General features: G+C 36.9%; 1 protein-coding gene across 3 annotated transcripts in view; it reads left to right on the top strand.

The window, feature by feature from the left end:
* The window catches only part of ubr2 (ubiquitin protein ligase E3 component n-recognin 2), a 67,463-nt gene extending 62,384 nt beyond the window's left edge, over positions 1-5,079 (top strand). For all 3 annotated transcript variants that reach the window (XM_051648055.1, XM_051648052.1, XM_051648054.1), the window contains 2 exons: positions 3,409-3,510; positions 3,603-5,079. In XM_051648055.1, coding sequence (XP_051504015.1) covers positions 3,409-3,510; positions 3,603-3,744 — 244 coding nt within the window. In that variant the 3' untranslated portion in view covers positions 3,745-5,079. The remainder of the gene's footprint in view (positions 1-3,408; positions 3,511-3,602) is intronic.
* The last annotated feature ends 12,882 nt before the right edge of the window (positions 5,080-17,961 follow it).

Here is a 17,961-nt window from a genome sequence, read left to right as displayed (position 1 = left end):
TCTAATGATGAGTGTTCTCTAATAATGTTCGCGCCTGACTGAGGAGAGGAAAAATTACACAGCTCACAGTCCAGATTCACTCTAAACTTTCCAAACATTTTCAGGTGATGTAGATTGCAAAGTATGAGGGAATTATAATGCAAGTATACAAAATAAGTAAATACAGAAGCACTCTCGTTGTTGAATAAGCGGAGCCGGATTTGTCGTTCAAATGAAGCAAAACTTGCATGTTGAGCGCCTTTAAAGGAAACACGCCGGCGTTACATCTTAAATGCAGTTATATTTAATGCGCTATAGCTTTATTAAAGTTCAAATAATACAGAAGCAGATCATGTAAATAACTACAAACTCCGACACTGGCATTTCTCTGTGCAGTCAGCGTCTCTTCTATGAGTTGCGCGAATGTCCCGATCTAAGGGGGAGAGATTGAAACTGCATCCATCTGATGCACACTCTGTCGCAGGGATGCTCATCCCTCGAGCGCACTCGCTTGCTGCAGCTAGATTATAACGTGATGGCTCGCGAATTATTGAATCATAATACATGCGTCACTGTGCATTTCTTATCATGAAGAAAACTGGCAATATACAGCTTTATTAATGTGTTTTTTTTTTTTTTTTTTTTTTTTTTTTTTTTTTTTGTGAGTTAAAGATGGATTGAAGTGAACAGAAAGGTGAGAGAGGGTTGTCTTCTCATTATACACTGCAACAAAATATGTTTTTGTTTTTGTTTTGGCTTGTTTTCCAATATACATATCTAAAACTCCTTTAAAACAATGTACATTTACTTTAGCAGCTATACTGCAGAAGAATAAATTGTTATCTGAGAATGTTGAATATAATATTAAAAATACAAATATTTTAAAATATCTAAAAGTCCTTTAAAAAAAGATGCATTCACCTGAGAAGCAGCATATAAGATATTTAGACTTGCTTTTAGAGAATAGATCTTGAATATAAGTATATTTTGTCTTTACTGCAATTGTAGAAGTATAACCAAGTGAAAAAATCCACTTATATACAAAAAACACTTATATTTAAGATACATTCTCTTAAAGCAAGTCTAAATATCTTATATGTTGCTTCTCAAGTAAATGTATATTATTTTAAAGGTTTTTAGACTATTTTAAAGGAAAGCAAGACAAAAACACTTGATAACAATAGGATTTTTTGCAGTGAATTTCTTTAATGAATTAAACTTAATTCAGTGAATGTCATTTAGAGATGATTTAATCATTAAAAGATGATTTTGTCCACTTTATTGTTAGTAAGCATGTTTAATACAAACTTAAGTTGGGCACAAGCTGAATAATCGGTTAAGAGCTAATAATCAATCGTTGCAATAATCACCGAATAGTTGAATAATCGTTCTAATAATCGTTAGATTAATCGATTATCAAAATAATCGTTAGTTGCAGTCCTACACGGCACACACATCTTAATCATTTTGAAGAGCCGCTTTCCATAGATCAAGGTCAAATACAACAAGAAACATAAATAACACACCACAAAAGAAACAGTCTTAAAAACAGACCACCATAGAAATTCATCAGATTAGAAACCAACCAAACAAACAGTTGTACATAAAAACACACCCTCTCAAACACATACACACATTCAAACAAAAAACCTGACATACAAAAGGACAAATTCATTTGCTCGCAGATTTTTCCCACATTGGCTTGGCTTCTATTGATATCCAAGAAGCACATTAGGAGGCCTAAATGGATAATTCGCCCAAAAATGAAAATTCAGACAGAATTATAATTTTTGGGCGAACTACCCCTTTAAAAGAAATGTATTGCAGCATTTGAGATAATGGGGAGAGAGGATGCGGTGTAGCCTGTATGTGGCGATATCTCTGCATACCCAAAGCTCAGATGAGCGCTGAGGGACATTTGTGCTTGACTTGAAGGGCAGCAGCACCATTTAATTCCAAAGCGATCTGAAACCAATATATTTAATCAAACTACCTTTGAAAATAATTTAAGATTATTCGGAGAAGACAGAAATTAAATAGCATTCCTATGAAGAATATTTGAGTTGCCAAAGAACCCATATTGTTGAGGTTCTTCACCTTGACTATATATCTTTCTAAATATGCATTTATATTATTTAAAAAACTAAAAAAAAAGCCTCAGGAGGATAATGACCTTTTAAAGCCTTATGTATCAAATATGATACATAAAAAATAGAAAATGTGCATATTTTTTTATTTTCTTTTTTTATTTCTTTATATAGTTTGTCTAATGGTACTAAAAACTGAGAATTTTCGGACAATTCGTTTATTTGTCAGGCTTTACAGGGTTAAGTTTGAAACCTCCGTTTTCCATTTCCTTACAAGAAGTATGCAGTTATGCAGAGCGTTTTCAAAAGTCTCAATTTTCGGTGTAGAAAAACACCGTTCTACTGTGGATTAGAGGCGTTACTGTAGTAAGCTGTCTGTGTTTTCAAACTAAAGTGCGTTTGTGTGGACGTGGCTTTGGGCTAAGAACTCTATTTCCTTCTGGAAGAATTATTTGTGATTATTATTATGAAAATAATGAAGCACATGGCCACGAGAGGCCGGGTGTTACAGTGATCTCACCAAGGTTTAGGGGGTTTTAGGCAAAGTCCCTTTCAAGGCATGTCAGTCCACTCGGTGTCCATCTGGGAAACGCTCCCGAGACGCTATTTTCTATGAATACAAGCTGCATAACAGTACAACTCCGGCCTTCTGGGTCATTCACGCATGGATTTTTGCTGATTGGTGAACATCCTCCATTATACCTTCCCTGTCAAACCCCTCTGACTATCAAACATATCCTACTGAACTGTAACACCTTTGAAACCGTCAGACAGTGATTTTATTCAGAGACATACTTAATGGTAATATTTAGAAAGGTATCACATGAACGTATTTTAGAATTTTTATTTTGCATTAATCTCAAATGTCTTATATAGCTTTGTAAATTGTATAAATGTATTGTTTACCACGTGCTTGCCAAGTGAATAGCCTTGTTGCTGGCATGGCGTTAAAAGTTAATAAACAAACAAACAGTACAACTACTAAATCTCCAAAATGGTTGGTCAAGATTATGATCAAAGAATATTTAAAATCAGCAGTAAAATCTGACAACAATGGTATCATATATTGTGCTACTTTAGCTCAGATCATGCTAAAAAATTATATTTTTCAGGCCGTGCATGCGCGTTCTTGAAACATGAAAGTGATTGGTTCTTTTACCTGTAAGGTGGGACTTCCTTCCGCCATATTAGGTGTTCCAGTGTTTTCCATTCAATAAAGTGCTCCGTCTCTGGCTAAACAGTCAGTGGTTTTAGGAGCTCCATTGTCACTGTCACAACCTTGAGTGACTTGTTGCTTTATAATTGTCAGCATGACATGAATCTGTATGTGTTTGTGTTTCAGGGTGCGTGAGTGTCAGGTTCTGTTCCTGTCTGGTAAAACTAAGGGCTGTTTTTATGCTCCCCCATACCTGGATGACTACGGTGAAACAGACCAAGGGCTCAGGTACAACAAACACACCCTCCGTCACATATATTTTAAGCATAGAGTTACCCATAACAGGTGTGAAAGATTAATTGTTGTATCGTCTCTCTTAGACGGGGAAACCCTTTACACTTGTGCCAAGAGCGTTACAGAAAGATCCAGAAACTGTGGCGTCAGCACAGCATCACAGAGGAAATTGGCCACGCCCAAGAGGCCAATCAGACTTTGGTGGGCATTGACTGGCAGCACCTGTGAAGTCATGTACCGTTTTTCCACGTACGCCCAACCATAACATGTAAGGGGGACACGCACAGCAGGACTAGAGGTTGCCAAGGCATCACCAAGGCCTCTTGCTCTTCCTCCACCCCCATCTTCATCTTTCTGGCAGTGGATGAATGCATTACTTCTCATTTTCTTTTCTGTTTTGGGGAGATTTATTATTATAATTTTTTTTTAATAATATAAATACATATTTAAAAAGATATATAATCAAGGTGAAGAACCTCAACAATATGGGTTCTTTGGCAACTCAAATATTCTTCATAGGAATGCTATTTAATTTCTGTCTTCTCCGAATAATCTTAAATTATTTTCAAAGGTAGTTTGATTAAATATATTGGTTTCAGATCGCTTTGGAATTAAATGGTGCTGCTGCCCTTCAAGTCAAGCACAAATGTCCCTCAGCGCTCATCTGAGCTGTGGGTATGCAGAGATATCGCCACATACAGGCTACACCGCATCCTCTCTCCCCATTATCTCAAATGCTGCAATACATTTCTTTTAAAGGGGTAGTTCGCCCAAAAATTATAATTCTGTCTGAATTTTCATTTTTGGGTGAATTATCCATTTAGGCCTCCTAATGTGCTTCTTGGATATCAATAGAAGCCAAGCCAATGTGGGAAAAATCTGCGAGCAAATGAACTTGTCCTTTTGTATGTCAGGTTTTTTGTTTGAATGTGTGTATGTGTTTGAGAGGGTGTGTTTTTATGTACAACTGTTTGTTTGGTTGGTTTCTAATCTGATGAATTTCTATTGTGGTCTGTTTTTAAGACTGTTTATTTTGTGGTGTGTTATTTATGTGCAGGGTGTTTGTTGTATTTGACCTTGATCTATGGAAAGTGGCTCGTGTGTGCCAAGTCGTCTTGTGATTTTCCTTTTTTTTTTTTTTTTTTTTTTTGGACATTTCGTTTTGATACTGCTGCACCTTTTTTGGCACCGAAGCAGTAATGGATGAAATTTGCATATCCTTAATTCAGTTTCAAGCTGCAGTCTCCTTTAGACTGTTTATTATTTCTTTATAGTGGCCTTGGCCTGAGGCTTTAGTCCTAATCATGAGACAATTTTCTTTGTCAGCAATGCAGGCACATATACACACACAATTGCTTCTTTCCGATACAAGTTTTCATACCTCGCTCAAGTGAGATAAGATGCCTGTTTCTAATGCAGTGAGCATATTTCCTGCGACACTTTTGGTGGTTGCAGCAGTATATTACATCACAGACTGACTTGTTAATATGTGAATTCTTGTATAAATGGGTATATTGTACTATATTGTAAAACATTAATGAAATAAAAACAAAAAATACACTGTTTAAATGTGCTAGTAAAATGCATTGTTGATAAGCCAATTAACCATTCTTATAAGGGTTAAAGGTGTCATTCTTTGAAACCGTCTGACATTTGTGAAGTAAATGTTTTTAAATATTTTAAACTTTTAGATGTATGAAGAAAGAAAAGTGACAGGGCTGACGGTTTTTATTTAATTTTACATTACAAGCCTTGCTGAAACTAAAAGGTGCTTCTTAGAGAGTGTAATGCTGATATTTCTACAAATACAGTGGCAAGAAAAAGTGTGTGAACCCTTTGGAATTAGCTGGTTTTCTAAATTAATCATAGAATAAGATCTCATATTCATTAGTCACAATTATAGACAAAACACAATGTGCCAAAGCTATGAACACACAAACAATGATATTCTTTCTTTATTGAACACGTCCCATTAAACATTAACAGTGCTTTTGAAAAAATAAGTGAACCCCTAGGCAAAGATGACAAAAAAGAAAAGGAAATCAGAGTCAGTAGTTGACAAACCTGTCATCCAAGTAATGAAAATAAATTGGAGGTGTGGGTTAGAGGTACTCTGACTTATAGAAAGCACTCAAACATTTTGAGTTTGCTATTCACAAGAAGCACCGGCTGACGTTGGCCATGCCTCGCAAAAAGGTTTCAGAAAACCTGCGATCAAGAATTGTTGCTTTGCATAAAGCTGGAAAATTATACAGTTATCTTGAAGAGCTTAGATATTCCTCTGTCCACAGTTATACAAATTGTCTGTAAATTGAGATGATTTAGTACTGTGGCTACTCTCCCTAGAAGTGGCTGTCCAGCCAAGATGACTCAAAGGACACACCACAGAATGCTCAATGAGGTCAAAAAAAAAAAAGAAAAAGTCTCTAGAATCGGGGCGGAGTGGGACTAAAAAGTGGCCGTGGACTTTCTGGCCCAGAGCAGCCCACCAAACCCGGCCCACACCATAACACACCGGCTCATTGATTAGATTTTCCGGCACAATTTCACATTTAAACATAAAGCTACTGTAAATGTGATGAGTGGGTTTTTTAGAGAAAGCACTAAAACAAGCACTTTATAGCTTAGACAAATAACATGTCCGAGAACTTTTTTCCCAACATACAGATGTTAGGTTAAAATGTACATGAAAGTACAAGGGAAAATTTGTATTTTAGATGCTGTGACAAGTCAGCATTTCTTCAAAGTTTTTAAAGATCTCAGTCACCTTTCAACTTATTTCTAGAAGTGCAAATAAACTATTGTTTTAATATAAGGTTGTGGAAACAACAAGTATAATAATAATATATAAACTGGCAGCCAAAAGTTTGGAATAATGTACAGATTTTGCTGTTTTGGAAGGAAACTGGTACTTTAATTCACCAAAGTGGCAATCAGCTGATCACAAAGTATAGTCAGGACATTACTGATGTAAAAAACAGCACCATCACTATTTGAAAAAAGTAACTTTTGATCAAATCTAGACAGGCCCCATTTCCAGCAGCCATCACTCCAACACCTTAACCTTGAGTAATCATGCTAAATTGATAATTTGATATTAGAAAACCACTTGCCATTATATCAAAGTTGAAAGCTATTTGGTTTGTTAAATGAAGCTTAACATTGTCTTTGTGTTTGTTTTTGAGTTGCCAAGTATGCAATAGACTGGCATGTCTTAAGGTCAATATTAGGCCAAAAATGGCAAAAAAAGAAACAGCTTTCTCTAGAAACTCGTCAGTCAATCATTGTTTTGAGGAATGAAGGCTATACAATGCTTGAAATTGCCAAAAAAAAAAAAAAAACTGAAGATTTCATACAAAGGTGTACACTACAGTCTTCAAAGACAAAGGACAACTGGCTCTAACAAGGACAGAAAGAGATGTGGAAGGCCAGATGTACAACTAAACAAGAGGATAAGTACATCAGAGTCTCTAGTTTGAGAAATAGATGCCTCACATGTCCTCAGCTGACAGCTTCATTGAATTCTACCCGCTCAACACCAGTTTCATGTACAACAGTAAAGAGAAGACTCGGGTGCAGGCCTTATGGGAAGAATTGCAAAGAAAAAAACACTTTTGAAACAGAAAAACAAAAAGAAAAGGTTAAAGTGGGCAAAGAAATAAAGACATTGGACAACAGATAATTGGAAAAGAGTGTTATGGATCTTAACCCCATTGAGCTTTGGTTGGATCAGCTAGACCAGGGGTCGGGAACCTATGGCTTGCGAGCCACAAGTGGCTCTTTGTTAAAAATCAAGAGGCTCGCTGGGTGTCTCACCATTCGCCAACACATGATCATTTAAAACGTCATAAAAAGTGTGATAACAAAAAGTCACAGACAATTTTTTGATTTCCTTTCTCCCGAATTTGTCATACAGCCTACTCCTGGTGAACAAGGTTTGAAATTAACACCCACCAAATGCTGATTTTTCATGTGCAGTGGCGGGTAATTTTGCTGATGTACCAGCCACTGTGGAGGGCGACCTGTAAGACTTCTTGGGGTGATATATGACAAGAAATTAGACACAAAGACGCACGTTTGATGAAACGTGTGATTATATTTTGAAGAACAGACGAAAGAAAAGTTGCCAATGTGCGTCTGATTTGATATGTGTGCGCAGTGAGCTCTGCTGTTCATAACTGCAATGAAAGCGCTTTTCTAAGACATGCACATGCATAGAGTTCTGGGCCTCGTTTCCCAATAACTGTTGATCTTAGCGGTTAAGAGCATTGTCTACTAGCAATTTTACGAACATTCTTTATTTTTTATGTGAGCCCAGGGTGTGATATACTGTAGTACCTGCCAAATGCAACGAGGCTCAATCCAGTTTGCAAGCTCCTTTGTCCAAATGAGTAATTTTGCTCTTCTACCCGCAACAGGCGGGTGACCTGTAAGACGTCTCGGAGTGACACATGACAAGAAATGCCGTTAGTCAAAAAGACGAAGAAACTTTATTATATTTTTGTTATATAAGAACAGACAAAAGAAAAGCTGTCAATGCTCGTGTCTGATTCGCTGTTTGTTCAGAGGCATGCAGTGCGACACTGTCTCGTGGAACACAAAAGAGTTATCACTCCTTTTTCTCTGTTTCATTCGTCTGAAAACTTTTTGCAAGAATAATGTCATCTATGAGAATGCTGCAAATGATCTCCAATCATCTCAGAAGGTGCAGTGAGTTTCAATTTATTTCCACGGAGCAGTTCGCTCTCACGCATTGTGAATGCAACTCTGTTATATATAATACATATACAGTATTTGTATTAAAGAAACAAAGATGATAGTGATTAAATCATAAAATAAGACACTATGAACCTAAAATTGAGTTCTATTATATTTTCTTTAGGCAGCATAAACTGTATTACCAAAACGCAATACAAACACATTCAATAAGAACACACATTTGGCAGGATGTTTTTGGGAAAACAAGGGAATTTATTAGGCGTATTTATTATGATGATGATTATTATTATTATCTTTAAAGTAACTGTCTTTAGTTCTTAATTTGTTTCTTAATTAGTAATTTTTCACCTATTGTCATTGATGGATGCTTACGTGATGGCAAATGGGGCCACTGGAGATGGCAAATGTTTGGATTTGAGGTGGTTATATATAAGATTTTTGATCACTTCATTATCTGAATTGCTTTTTCGTTTAGTTTAAAGTGCAATTTGAATTTAGAAATGTATCTTACGTTTTTCATTTCAATAAATGTATTTAATTTTTAAAGTCAATAAAGCAAAAATATTCACTGACCCTTGGCAGGGGGGTTGAGGATATAATCGGATATCTTTTAAGGCGATTATCGTTAAAATATTTTTTACATATCGCCCAGCCCCAAAAAGGAAGTGCACTTTTTCATGAACAATTTTAAAATTTAATTTTATGTTGACCCATAAACACAAACACATGTACTCAATTCCATATTACATGTTACCTATTAATTGTTGCATATTTGTTTTCTTTTTGTGTTTTTGAATAGTCTATGGGCATAATAAAAAAAAAATATTTTACTGAAAAACTTAGTTTTTTGGAAATAGTAAATTATTAGTTTGTGCTATGGTTCTTTCAAAAAAAATGCATCAACCAAAAATTTAAAAATTGGCTCCTCGGTGAAAAAAGGTTCCTGACCCCTGAGCTAGACTGTAAGGTGCGTGAGAAGTGCCTGACAAGACAGCCACATCTATGGCAAGTGCTACAGGAAGTGTGGGGTGAAATGTCACCTGAGTATCTGGACAAACTGACAGCTAGAATGCCAAGGATCTGCAAAGCTGTCATTGCTGCACATGGAGGATTTTTGGATGATAAATCTTTGAAGTAGTTTAAGAAGTTCTGAACATTTTTTTCAAATTGTGATAGTAATTTAATAAATTTAATAAAAGTACAAATTTCTTTCCATAAGAGCAATATCTGTAAATATGTATATACTGTATAGCTATACAAGATCATAAAATGATCTTCAGTTAGATGAAGAAAGTGTCACACAGCAGGACATTGATGACAGTGCTTAAAATTTCTATGTGTAAATATTTATTTAAAAAATCAATGAAAACAAAGTTGGCCAGAATATGCACATAAAATATAAACAAATATAAATATATGTAAAAAAAATAAAAATAAACATACCTCTTAGAGTGTAGAACTTTGCAGACATTTTGCAGATGAATTGCTCATATTTTCCCTCTGTGTGAGTTTGTTGCATCTTTATATCTTCAGTTTTAATTGCTTCCCCAGATTATTCTTGAGGAAAAAGTGAAACGCCCTATGCTTTGACAAGTGCTGTTTCTGCTATACTTTAAACAAGGTAAGCCTCAAAGTCTCAAATTGCCACAAATTAATATTTTTATTTTCTAAAATTTTATCAGGTGTGAGCATTATTCAGCAAGCCGCACTTCAGCTCCTACTAATGCTTTGCAGTATGAATAAATTATGCAAAACTTTGAGAGAGTTTGTAGATTCAAATTTGAGAACTTGTACAAAAAATATTTGTATTCGCAAGTTGAAATTTACACTCACAGCAACGATGTGAATACTTGTAAAATACAATTGAATGTTGCAACTTGCATTCACTGACAATAATCAAAAACCTGTTTTGAATTCAAAGTTGTAGACAAATAGTCACAAATGTGTAAAATGACATTCACATAAACACAACGACAGACACAAACTTGTATTACATATTTACTTTTGTACTTAAATTCACTTTCGCAGTAGATCCACAAATCAGCAGTTACAACCTCTCAAATCTGACACTGCAACTTCAAATCTTCCCACCTTGACTTTTGCAACTACTTTTGCAATAAACCTGTAGCAAAACTCACTTGTGCACTTGTAAACCCAAATGCGAGAGAGCAAGCTAACTGTGTTGGGCAGGGCCAATGAAGTTGTGACCAATCACAAGAGCTGGAACAACTGCTGGACCAATCAAAACTGATCATCTTAAAATGCAATGAAGTCACGCAACTACGCCAGCACCATTTTTTGTAGCAAAACAAGTCCAATGGCTGGTTGATGCAGTGGCAGTATAAGTTAAGTAACTTGACTATTAAATGATTTAGAGTGAGTTTATCATGTATCAAATCAAATGAGACAATTTTGTTGATCAATGCAGAATTTGGTGCCGACAGACCAAACATGTAATGTCTAAGGATGGCAATGAGAAATTCTTTTAAGAAATGTTTCTGCAGGATGTTTGTATTCAGTAAAACTACATGGGATGTGTCAATCTAGCCAGCTGTGATTAGCCACGAGTTGCATATTTCCATGAAAACATGAAATAGAGGTTAGGTACCAATAGGTATAAGAGTGAAGTATCTCAATTATCAGCAGAGAACTGTTCCTAAATCTTTCAGAATAACACTTTTTATTGATTCACACAACTGACAAAGAAAAGCAAAACATATATTCACAGAATCAACATTTAACCCCCATTATTCCCTTTCCCCCTCCCAATCCCCAACTCCACCCTGACCCTCAACAAATATCCCTGTGGTCACACTTGAGTATACACACAAAAGAAAAAAAGAAAGATATATATATATATATATATATAAAACAAATCATACACATTTAAAACTACACTTCTCTCTCCACTGCCCCTGCCCGAGTAGCTGCCCCATTTTTTATTAAATTAATCTAAACTACCTAGCCTTCTACATGACATTTCCTCGAATGCCGCCACCCTCTCCATCTCTGTGCACCACTCTTGAAATGAGGGCGCTCCAGCCGACTTCCGTCCCTTGATCTTCCAATCATAACACTGGCTAGGACCCAATTTTTTATGTATTTATCCCCTATATTAATGACCACCCCATCACCTAAAAGAGTCTGGGGCAAAATGAAATTTAAGTGCCCAATACGTCACACATAAAACTCTGAACCCTCAACCAAAACTCATGGATCTTAACACAGCACCAAAAAACATGGGTTGTGTCCCCATCTTCTGATGGGGACACAATCAGAATAGCAGGTAGGTGTGTCTTTCAGACCAAGCCTTTACAATCTAGAGGGGGTCCAATAGAATCGATGTAAAATCTTAAACTGCATAAGTCGCACCCTTGCATCTCTAGATGTAGACTTGACGTTTTTTAGAATCCTATCCCACACTCCCTCCTCTAATACCAAGTTTAGATCTTTCTCCCATAATCTCTTGAGAGAAGCCGAAGCTCTGTCCCCCAGACTCTGAATTAGCAGGGAGTAATACACTGATGCCTCATGACCTTTTCCAAAAGCCGGGGGGGGTATGCTACTCCCAAAAATAGTACAGAGCAGGTGGCGCAGCTGTAAATACCTAAAGAACTGAGATCTGGGAATCCCAAAATGTTGAACCATATTTTCAAAGGATCTCAATACTCCACTCTTATATATGTCACCGAGCATATTAACCTCCCTCTCAATCCACTCTGTCCAGCAGAAAGGGGACTTATTAATACATAATTTTGGGTTCAGCCATATGCTCGAGGCTACATTTAAATAAATGTCTGAATTAAACACTCTGGACACTTTTGTCCATACCGAGTGCAAATGTGAGATAACGGGGTGTAACTTAACTTCTCCGGTTAGTTTGATAGAAAGGCTTTGCAATGGTGAAATAGGGGCAAGAACTTCCTGTTCAATACAAAACCAGGGAGGGGCTCTCTCAGCTGGAAGCGGTCAATAAGCCAAATGTCTGAGACTGAATGCATAATAATAAAACAAAATCTTGGGTAGGCCTAGCCCACCTTTGTCAATCGGCCTATGCAATTTATTGAAATGTAATCTGGGACAATTACCATTCCAAATGAAGGACTTCGCTATGCTATCAAATTGCTTGAAATAAGAGATGGGGACATCTATAGGGAGAGATTGTAGCAGGTAGTTGAATTTTGGAATACAATTCATTTTAATAACATTAACCTTCCCAATCATAGATAAATGTAATGAAGCCCACCTGCCCACATCGCTCGAAAACCTTTTTATTAAAGGGTCAAAATGAACTCTAACTAAATCACACAAATTTGCTGGGAATAAAATACCCAAATACTTAATGCCCTGTTTGGGCCACTGCAAGGCATCTGGCTGAAAAGCCATTACCGGGCAGTACGCTGTCAGAGCCAACGGATTTAATTTAATTGGATTTAGACCAATTAACTCTGTATCCTGAGAATTTAGAAAAGGAATTAATAATTTGGTGGAGGCAAGGCATAGATCTAGTGGGGTCGGAGACGAATAATAAAATATAATCTGCGTAAAGCAAAAGCTTATTCGCCAAACCTCACGCCATCACCCCTGGAAAATCATCCTCCTTCTTATTGCGGCTGCTAATGGTTCCATGGCAAGACAGAACAATAATGGGGAAAGAGGGCAACCCTGCCGGGTGCCCCTATTCAAAGTAAAATAATCTGAAATTAATCAATTTGTTTGTACTACCGCTACCGGGTGTCTGTAAAGTAACTTAATTCATCCAATAAAAGTATTCCGGAACCCGTACATTTCCAAAATCTTAAAAAGATAATCCCATTCTACCATATCAAACGCCTTTTCGGCGTCAAGTGAGATGGCAGCAACCGGAGTCTGATCATTTGCCACTGACCACATGATATTGATGAAACGCCTAATGTTATCAGAAGAGCTAAGGCCCCGAATAAACCCAACCTGATCTACACTACCGTTCAAAAGTTTAGGGTCACTTACTCATTCTTTATTTTTTATTTTTTCACATTTTAGAATAGTAATAGTAAATTCATCACAACTATGGAATAATAGAAATAGAAATATGGGAATTATGTTGTGACTAAAAAAATCCAAAATAAATCAAAACTATGTTGTATTTTAGCATCTTCAAAGTGGCCACCCTTTGCCTACATTTTGCAGAAATGTACTCTTGGCATTTTCTCAACCAACTTCTTGAGGTATCACCCTGTGATGCGTTTTAAACAGTATTGAAGGAGTTCCCATCTATATGCTGGGCACTTAGTGGCTGCTTTTCTTAATTATTCTTTTTTTTTTTTTTTTTTAAATACAATTTTAGTTTTGTAATTAAATATATTAATATGTTGGCACAATTATATTTTTGTCTACAAAACTAATTTCAAACATTTAAGCATACGTCTTCAGATCAAAAGGTTTTTAAGATCATGAGAAACTTTTCAGGCAAGTGACCCCAAACTTTTGAACAGTAGTTTATATGTATAAGAGATGTCATAACTTTACTTAATCGGTTAGCCAAAATTTTTGACAATATTTTAACGTCTAGCTGGATCAGGAAAATTGGATGGTAACTCTTACACTCGCTTGGATCTTTGTCCTTCTTAAGGATCAGACTGATCTGGGCTTGTGTCATGGTTGGCAGAAGCTTTCCATTCTTTAATGATTCTGTATAAACTTTTAGCAAAAGTGGAGCCAGTTCTGTAGCATAAGATCTAAAAAATTCAGCAGCAAAGCCACCTGGCCCCGGAGCCTTGCCTAAAGGCAAGGTCTTAATTACCTCACCAAGCTCCTCCAAGGTTATCTCAGAATCAAGATAATTTTTTTGCTCAGCCAACAGTTTAGGAAGTTCTAATGGTTCCACAAAGTTTCTAATATCCTCTTCAGTAGACAAAGATGTGGAACTATAATGATCAAGATAGAATTCTTTAAAAGCATTATTAATATCAGTGGCCAAGGTAAATATTTCACCACTAGCAGATTTCACTGAGGGAATGGTAGAAAAAGAATCTCTCTGTTTTATATATCTATCTAGAAGCTTCCCTGCTTTGTCCCCTGACTCAAAGTATGACTGTCTTGCCCTGAATAGCCAAAACTCCACCTTCCGAGACAAAATAGTATTATATCTGTATTTCAATCGGGTCAATTTTCTGAGGCTATTAGACGACATTTGGCGCTTCAGCTCTGCCTCGACACTTTTAATATTCCCTTCCAAATTCACGAGTTCTTTTGCTTTTGGGTTTTTTGGTGAATGGCCCCTAAGAAGTGCCTCCCAAGCCACACCCACAGAGGATACTGAGGACCAGTTGGTCTCCATATAGACATTGATTTCAGCCTTTAGCATTTATTGGAATTCAGGATTTTGCAAGAGGGATACATTAAAGCGGCAACTATATCATTTCCTTTTCTTCATATGTGGCAACACCTCTAAACACACCAGGGTGTGATCTGAGACTAAAATGTTTCCAATTGAGCTATCACCGACAGATGAATGTATAGTCCCTACCAGATGGGTTCAAAAGTCTCCAAATATCTGTAAGACCAAGATTTTTACACATCCTGTGAAGCATCAATGTTGCTCTAGGGGCTTGCACACTTTTGCTTCAATATGATCAAGGACTGAGTCCATCAAAAGATTAAAGTCTCCTCCCAATATTATATCATGAGGGGGTGCCAGTGGCTTGCAACATCCCTTCAAGATTTATAAAAAAGCCCTGATCATCAATGTTAGGTGCATAAATATTAGCCAAAATAAGACTTTGTCCCTGAATTTCATCTAAAACAATAATGACTCTTCCTAATTTATCTTTACTCTGTTTGAGACATTTGAATTGTAGATGTTTACTTATCAGTGTAATGACTCCTCTGCTCTTACTCTATAAAAAAAAAATGCCAAACCCATATCTTTTCAAATTTTTCAGCTTCCTGCAGAGAAAGGTGTGTTTCTTGAAGAAACACTAGATCATATTTCTTACGCTTAAGAAGAGAAATAACCTTCCTTCTTTTTATGGGGTGCCCCAACCCATTCACATTCCATGTGGAGAGAGACAATCCACTCATATTAACATTTGACATATTGACATATAAGAAAAAACTAGATTGTTTGTCAAAAACAAGATTATAAAGACCACATTCCAACATAAGTGCAACAATCAAACCCCGAACATCCCGTAGAACAAAAAAAAAAAGAAAAAAGAAAAACGTGTACATTAACCCCACGCACGACAGCGCCAAATGGCGTCCATCCCTCCGAACTCAAACAGTCCATGCATGCCTACGAGAGCCCCCGCGATAAACTTGCCATCAGATTGCTCAAGTCCGATGCTTCTATACACATTTTGTGTGACAGAATTACACAGCAAAATATAATCTATAAAACAAACTCCAGCCAAAAGGCAGAATAAACACAAAGAGCATGTAGCTTCATCCATAAAACTGTCCTGAAGGTGTGTTATTCTACTAAATAAACTCCAGCCGCTAGGCGGAACCAGCACAAAAAGAATGCGCAGATTCTTCAAACAGTCAAGTGAATATTCAGTGAGCCGGTCCACTCGGCTGCAACATGAGTACAAGCAAATGACTTACTCCAATGACTTTGCAAGAAATATTCCACAAAATAAACTCCAGTCGATAGGTGGCACCAGCACAAAAAAAACATGCAGGTTCCTCAAACTGTCAAGTGGATGTTCAGTGAGCCGGTCCACTCGGCTGCAACATGAGTGCAAGCAAATGACTTACTCCAATGACTTTGCCAGAAATACTCCACAAAATAAACTCCAGCCGGTAGGCGGAATAAGCACAAAGAGCGTGTAGCTTCATCCACAAAACCGTCCCGAAGGTGTGTTGCTCTACAAAATAAACTCCAGCTGCTAGGCAGAACCATCACAAAAGGAGCGTGCAGAATCTTCAAACAGTCAAGCGAATGTTCAGTGAGCTGGTCCACTCGGCTGCAACGTGAGTACCACAAGATGACTTACTCACTCCATTGACTTTATGAAGGACATCGCTTGCTGTGGGCTTGTGATTGTTTTACGGCCATCCTTAGCATCTATTCTCAATTTGGCCAGGAATATCAGTGAAAAAGTGACCTTCTGTTGATGTAAATGTTTCTTGCATTCCTTGAATCTATCACGTTTCCCTCTTTTCGAGTTCGCAAAGTCTGGGAACAAGAAAATGCTGTGGTTCTTCCAAGAAAGCCTTCCTTTACTCCTTGCCTCGCGTAACACAAGATCTTTATTGGATGATCTCAGAAATTTGGCCAGAATTGATTGGGGCCTGTCTCCTTCCTTCGGTTGCTGAGCTAGAACCCTGTGAGCTCGCTTGATTTCCAGCTTATGGCCTGCTATGTTCCACCATATCCTGTCCCTCCACTCCCTCCGGGACTCCCATGATACGGACATTATTCCGCCGGCTATGGTTTTCCTTGTCCTCCTAATTCTCCCAGACATGCTCCAAATCCACCTTGGTCACTAGCAGATTAGCAGATAATTCCCTCTCCGATGACTCCAGATAATCAATCCATTTCTCGACATCCCCCACTCTTGTGACCACATCAGTGAACTTCGCCTCCATGGCAATGATCGATCGACGTATCACAGCAAGATCCTCCAAGTCAGCAATGACCTTCGTCAGCATTGCCGACATGTTCAGCATCTCTCGCCGCATTTCCCCCATTCTCTCTGACAAATTGACTCCCAGGCCCACGGCCTGCTCAGGGATGACAGCTTGAGCATGTAAGTGTCTTTTAATGTCTTCAGAGCCTGAAGATTTTGAATTATTTGACGTATTGGCATCCTAGAACAGTTATGGAACAGGGAGTATCGAATTTCACCGGTTTATGTCATAAGTTAATAAAACTAGCACCTTTCACACGTCTGATCCTCGCATGGCGTCACGTGACTCCCCTAAATTGTTTGATCTTTTCCAGATCAAATTAGATTCATTATTGATGACAACAGTTTACAAATCCTTAAATTGTCAGATTGCAGCGTTCTGCTATATTTCAGTCATTTTCTGACATTTATTTATCTTCTGTATTATTTTATTTTTATTAAAAATTTTAAACTGAACAAAGTCTGGTATGTTGTTGCTTAAGCGCTTTGACATTTTTTATTGTTTTGAAGTGTAAAACACAAAACAACTTGAGTGTTATTCTTTCCAAAAAATTATCCTCACTTTCACATAAATGCGTAACTATATTAATCACGCTTGCTGACTATCTATTGAAGATTAAAAATCATGCCTTTATTATATCATAATTATTATTTCAGTTAGTCGTGTCTCTTATACATATTTCTACTTCAATAATATAATATTGCATTGTTGCAAATTAGCAAGCAAATATTAAATCTAAAGATGCCATACTGTACTTGCGTATATGAATTGTAATGGTACTGTAATTATTGTAAGAAACCCACTTGTGAAATAAAAATAATATTGTACACAGTGTGCATTCTTGTTTGAAATAGACTCTGTTCATATATTTATCCATTTAGAATAAGTCTAAGGTAATTTTTTAAATGTATTTTACATGACAGTAATTCATTTCTTAGTTCTAGTTGGTCTGTTTAAACCAGTCCATACTGATCAATCCTTAAAATCAAGCAGTAAGAAAGTACACCTTGACACCTTAAGAATAAGATATATAATTTAGAACTACATAATTGCCTTACCGCGATTACTTGCTTCAATCATGATTATTTGAGATTACCGTGGTCATGTGCA

This window comes from Myxocyprinus asiaticus, chromosome 21 (assembly GCF_019703515.2).
Source record: "Myxocyprinus asiaticus isolate MX2 ecotype Aquarium Trade chromosome 21, UBuf_Myxa_2, whole genome shotgun sequence".
Classification (NCBI taxonomy): domain Eukaryota; kingdom Metazoa; phylum Chordata; class Actinopteri; order Cypriniformes; family Catostomidae; genus Myxocyprinus; species Myxocyprinus asiaticus.
This window is presented reverse-complemented; position numbering and strand designations above follow the sequence as displayed.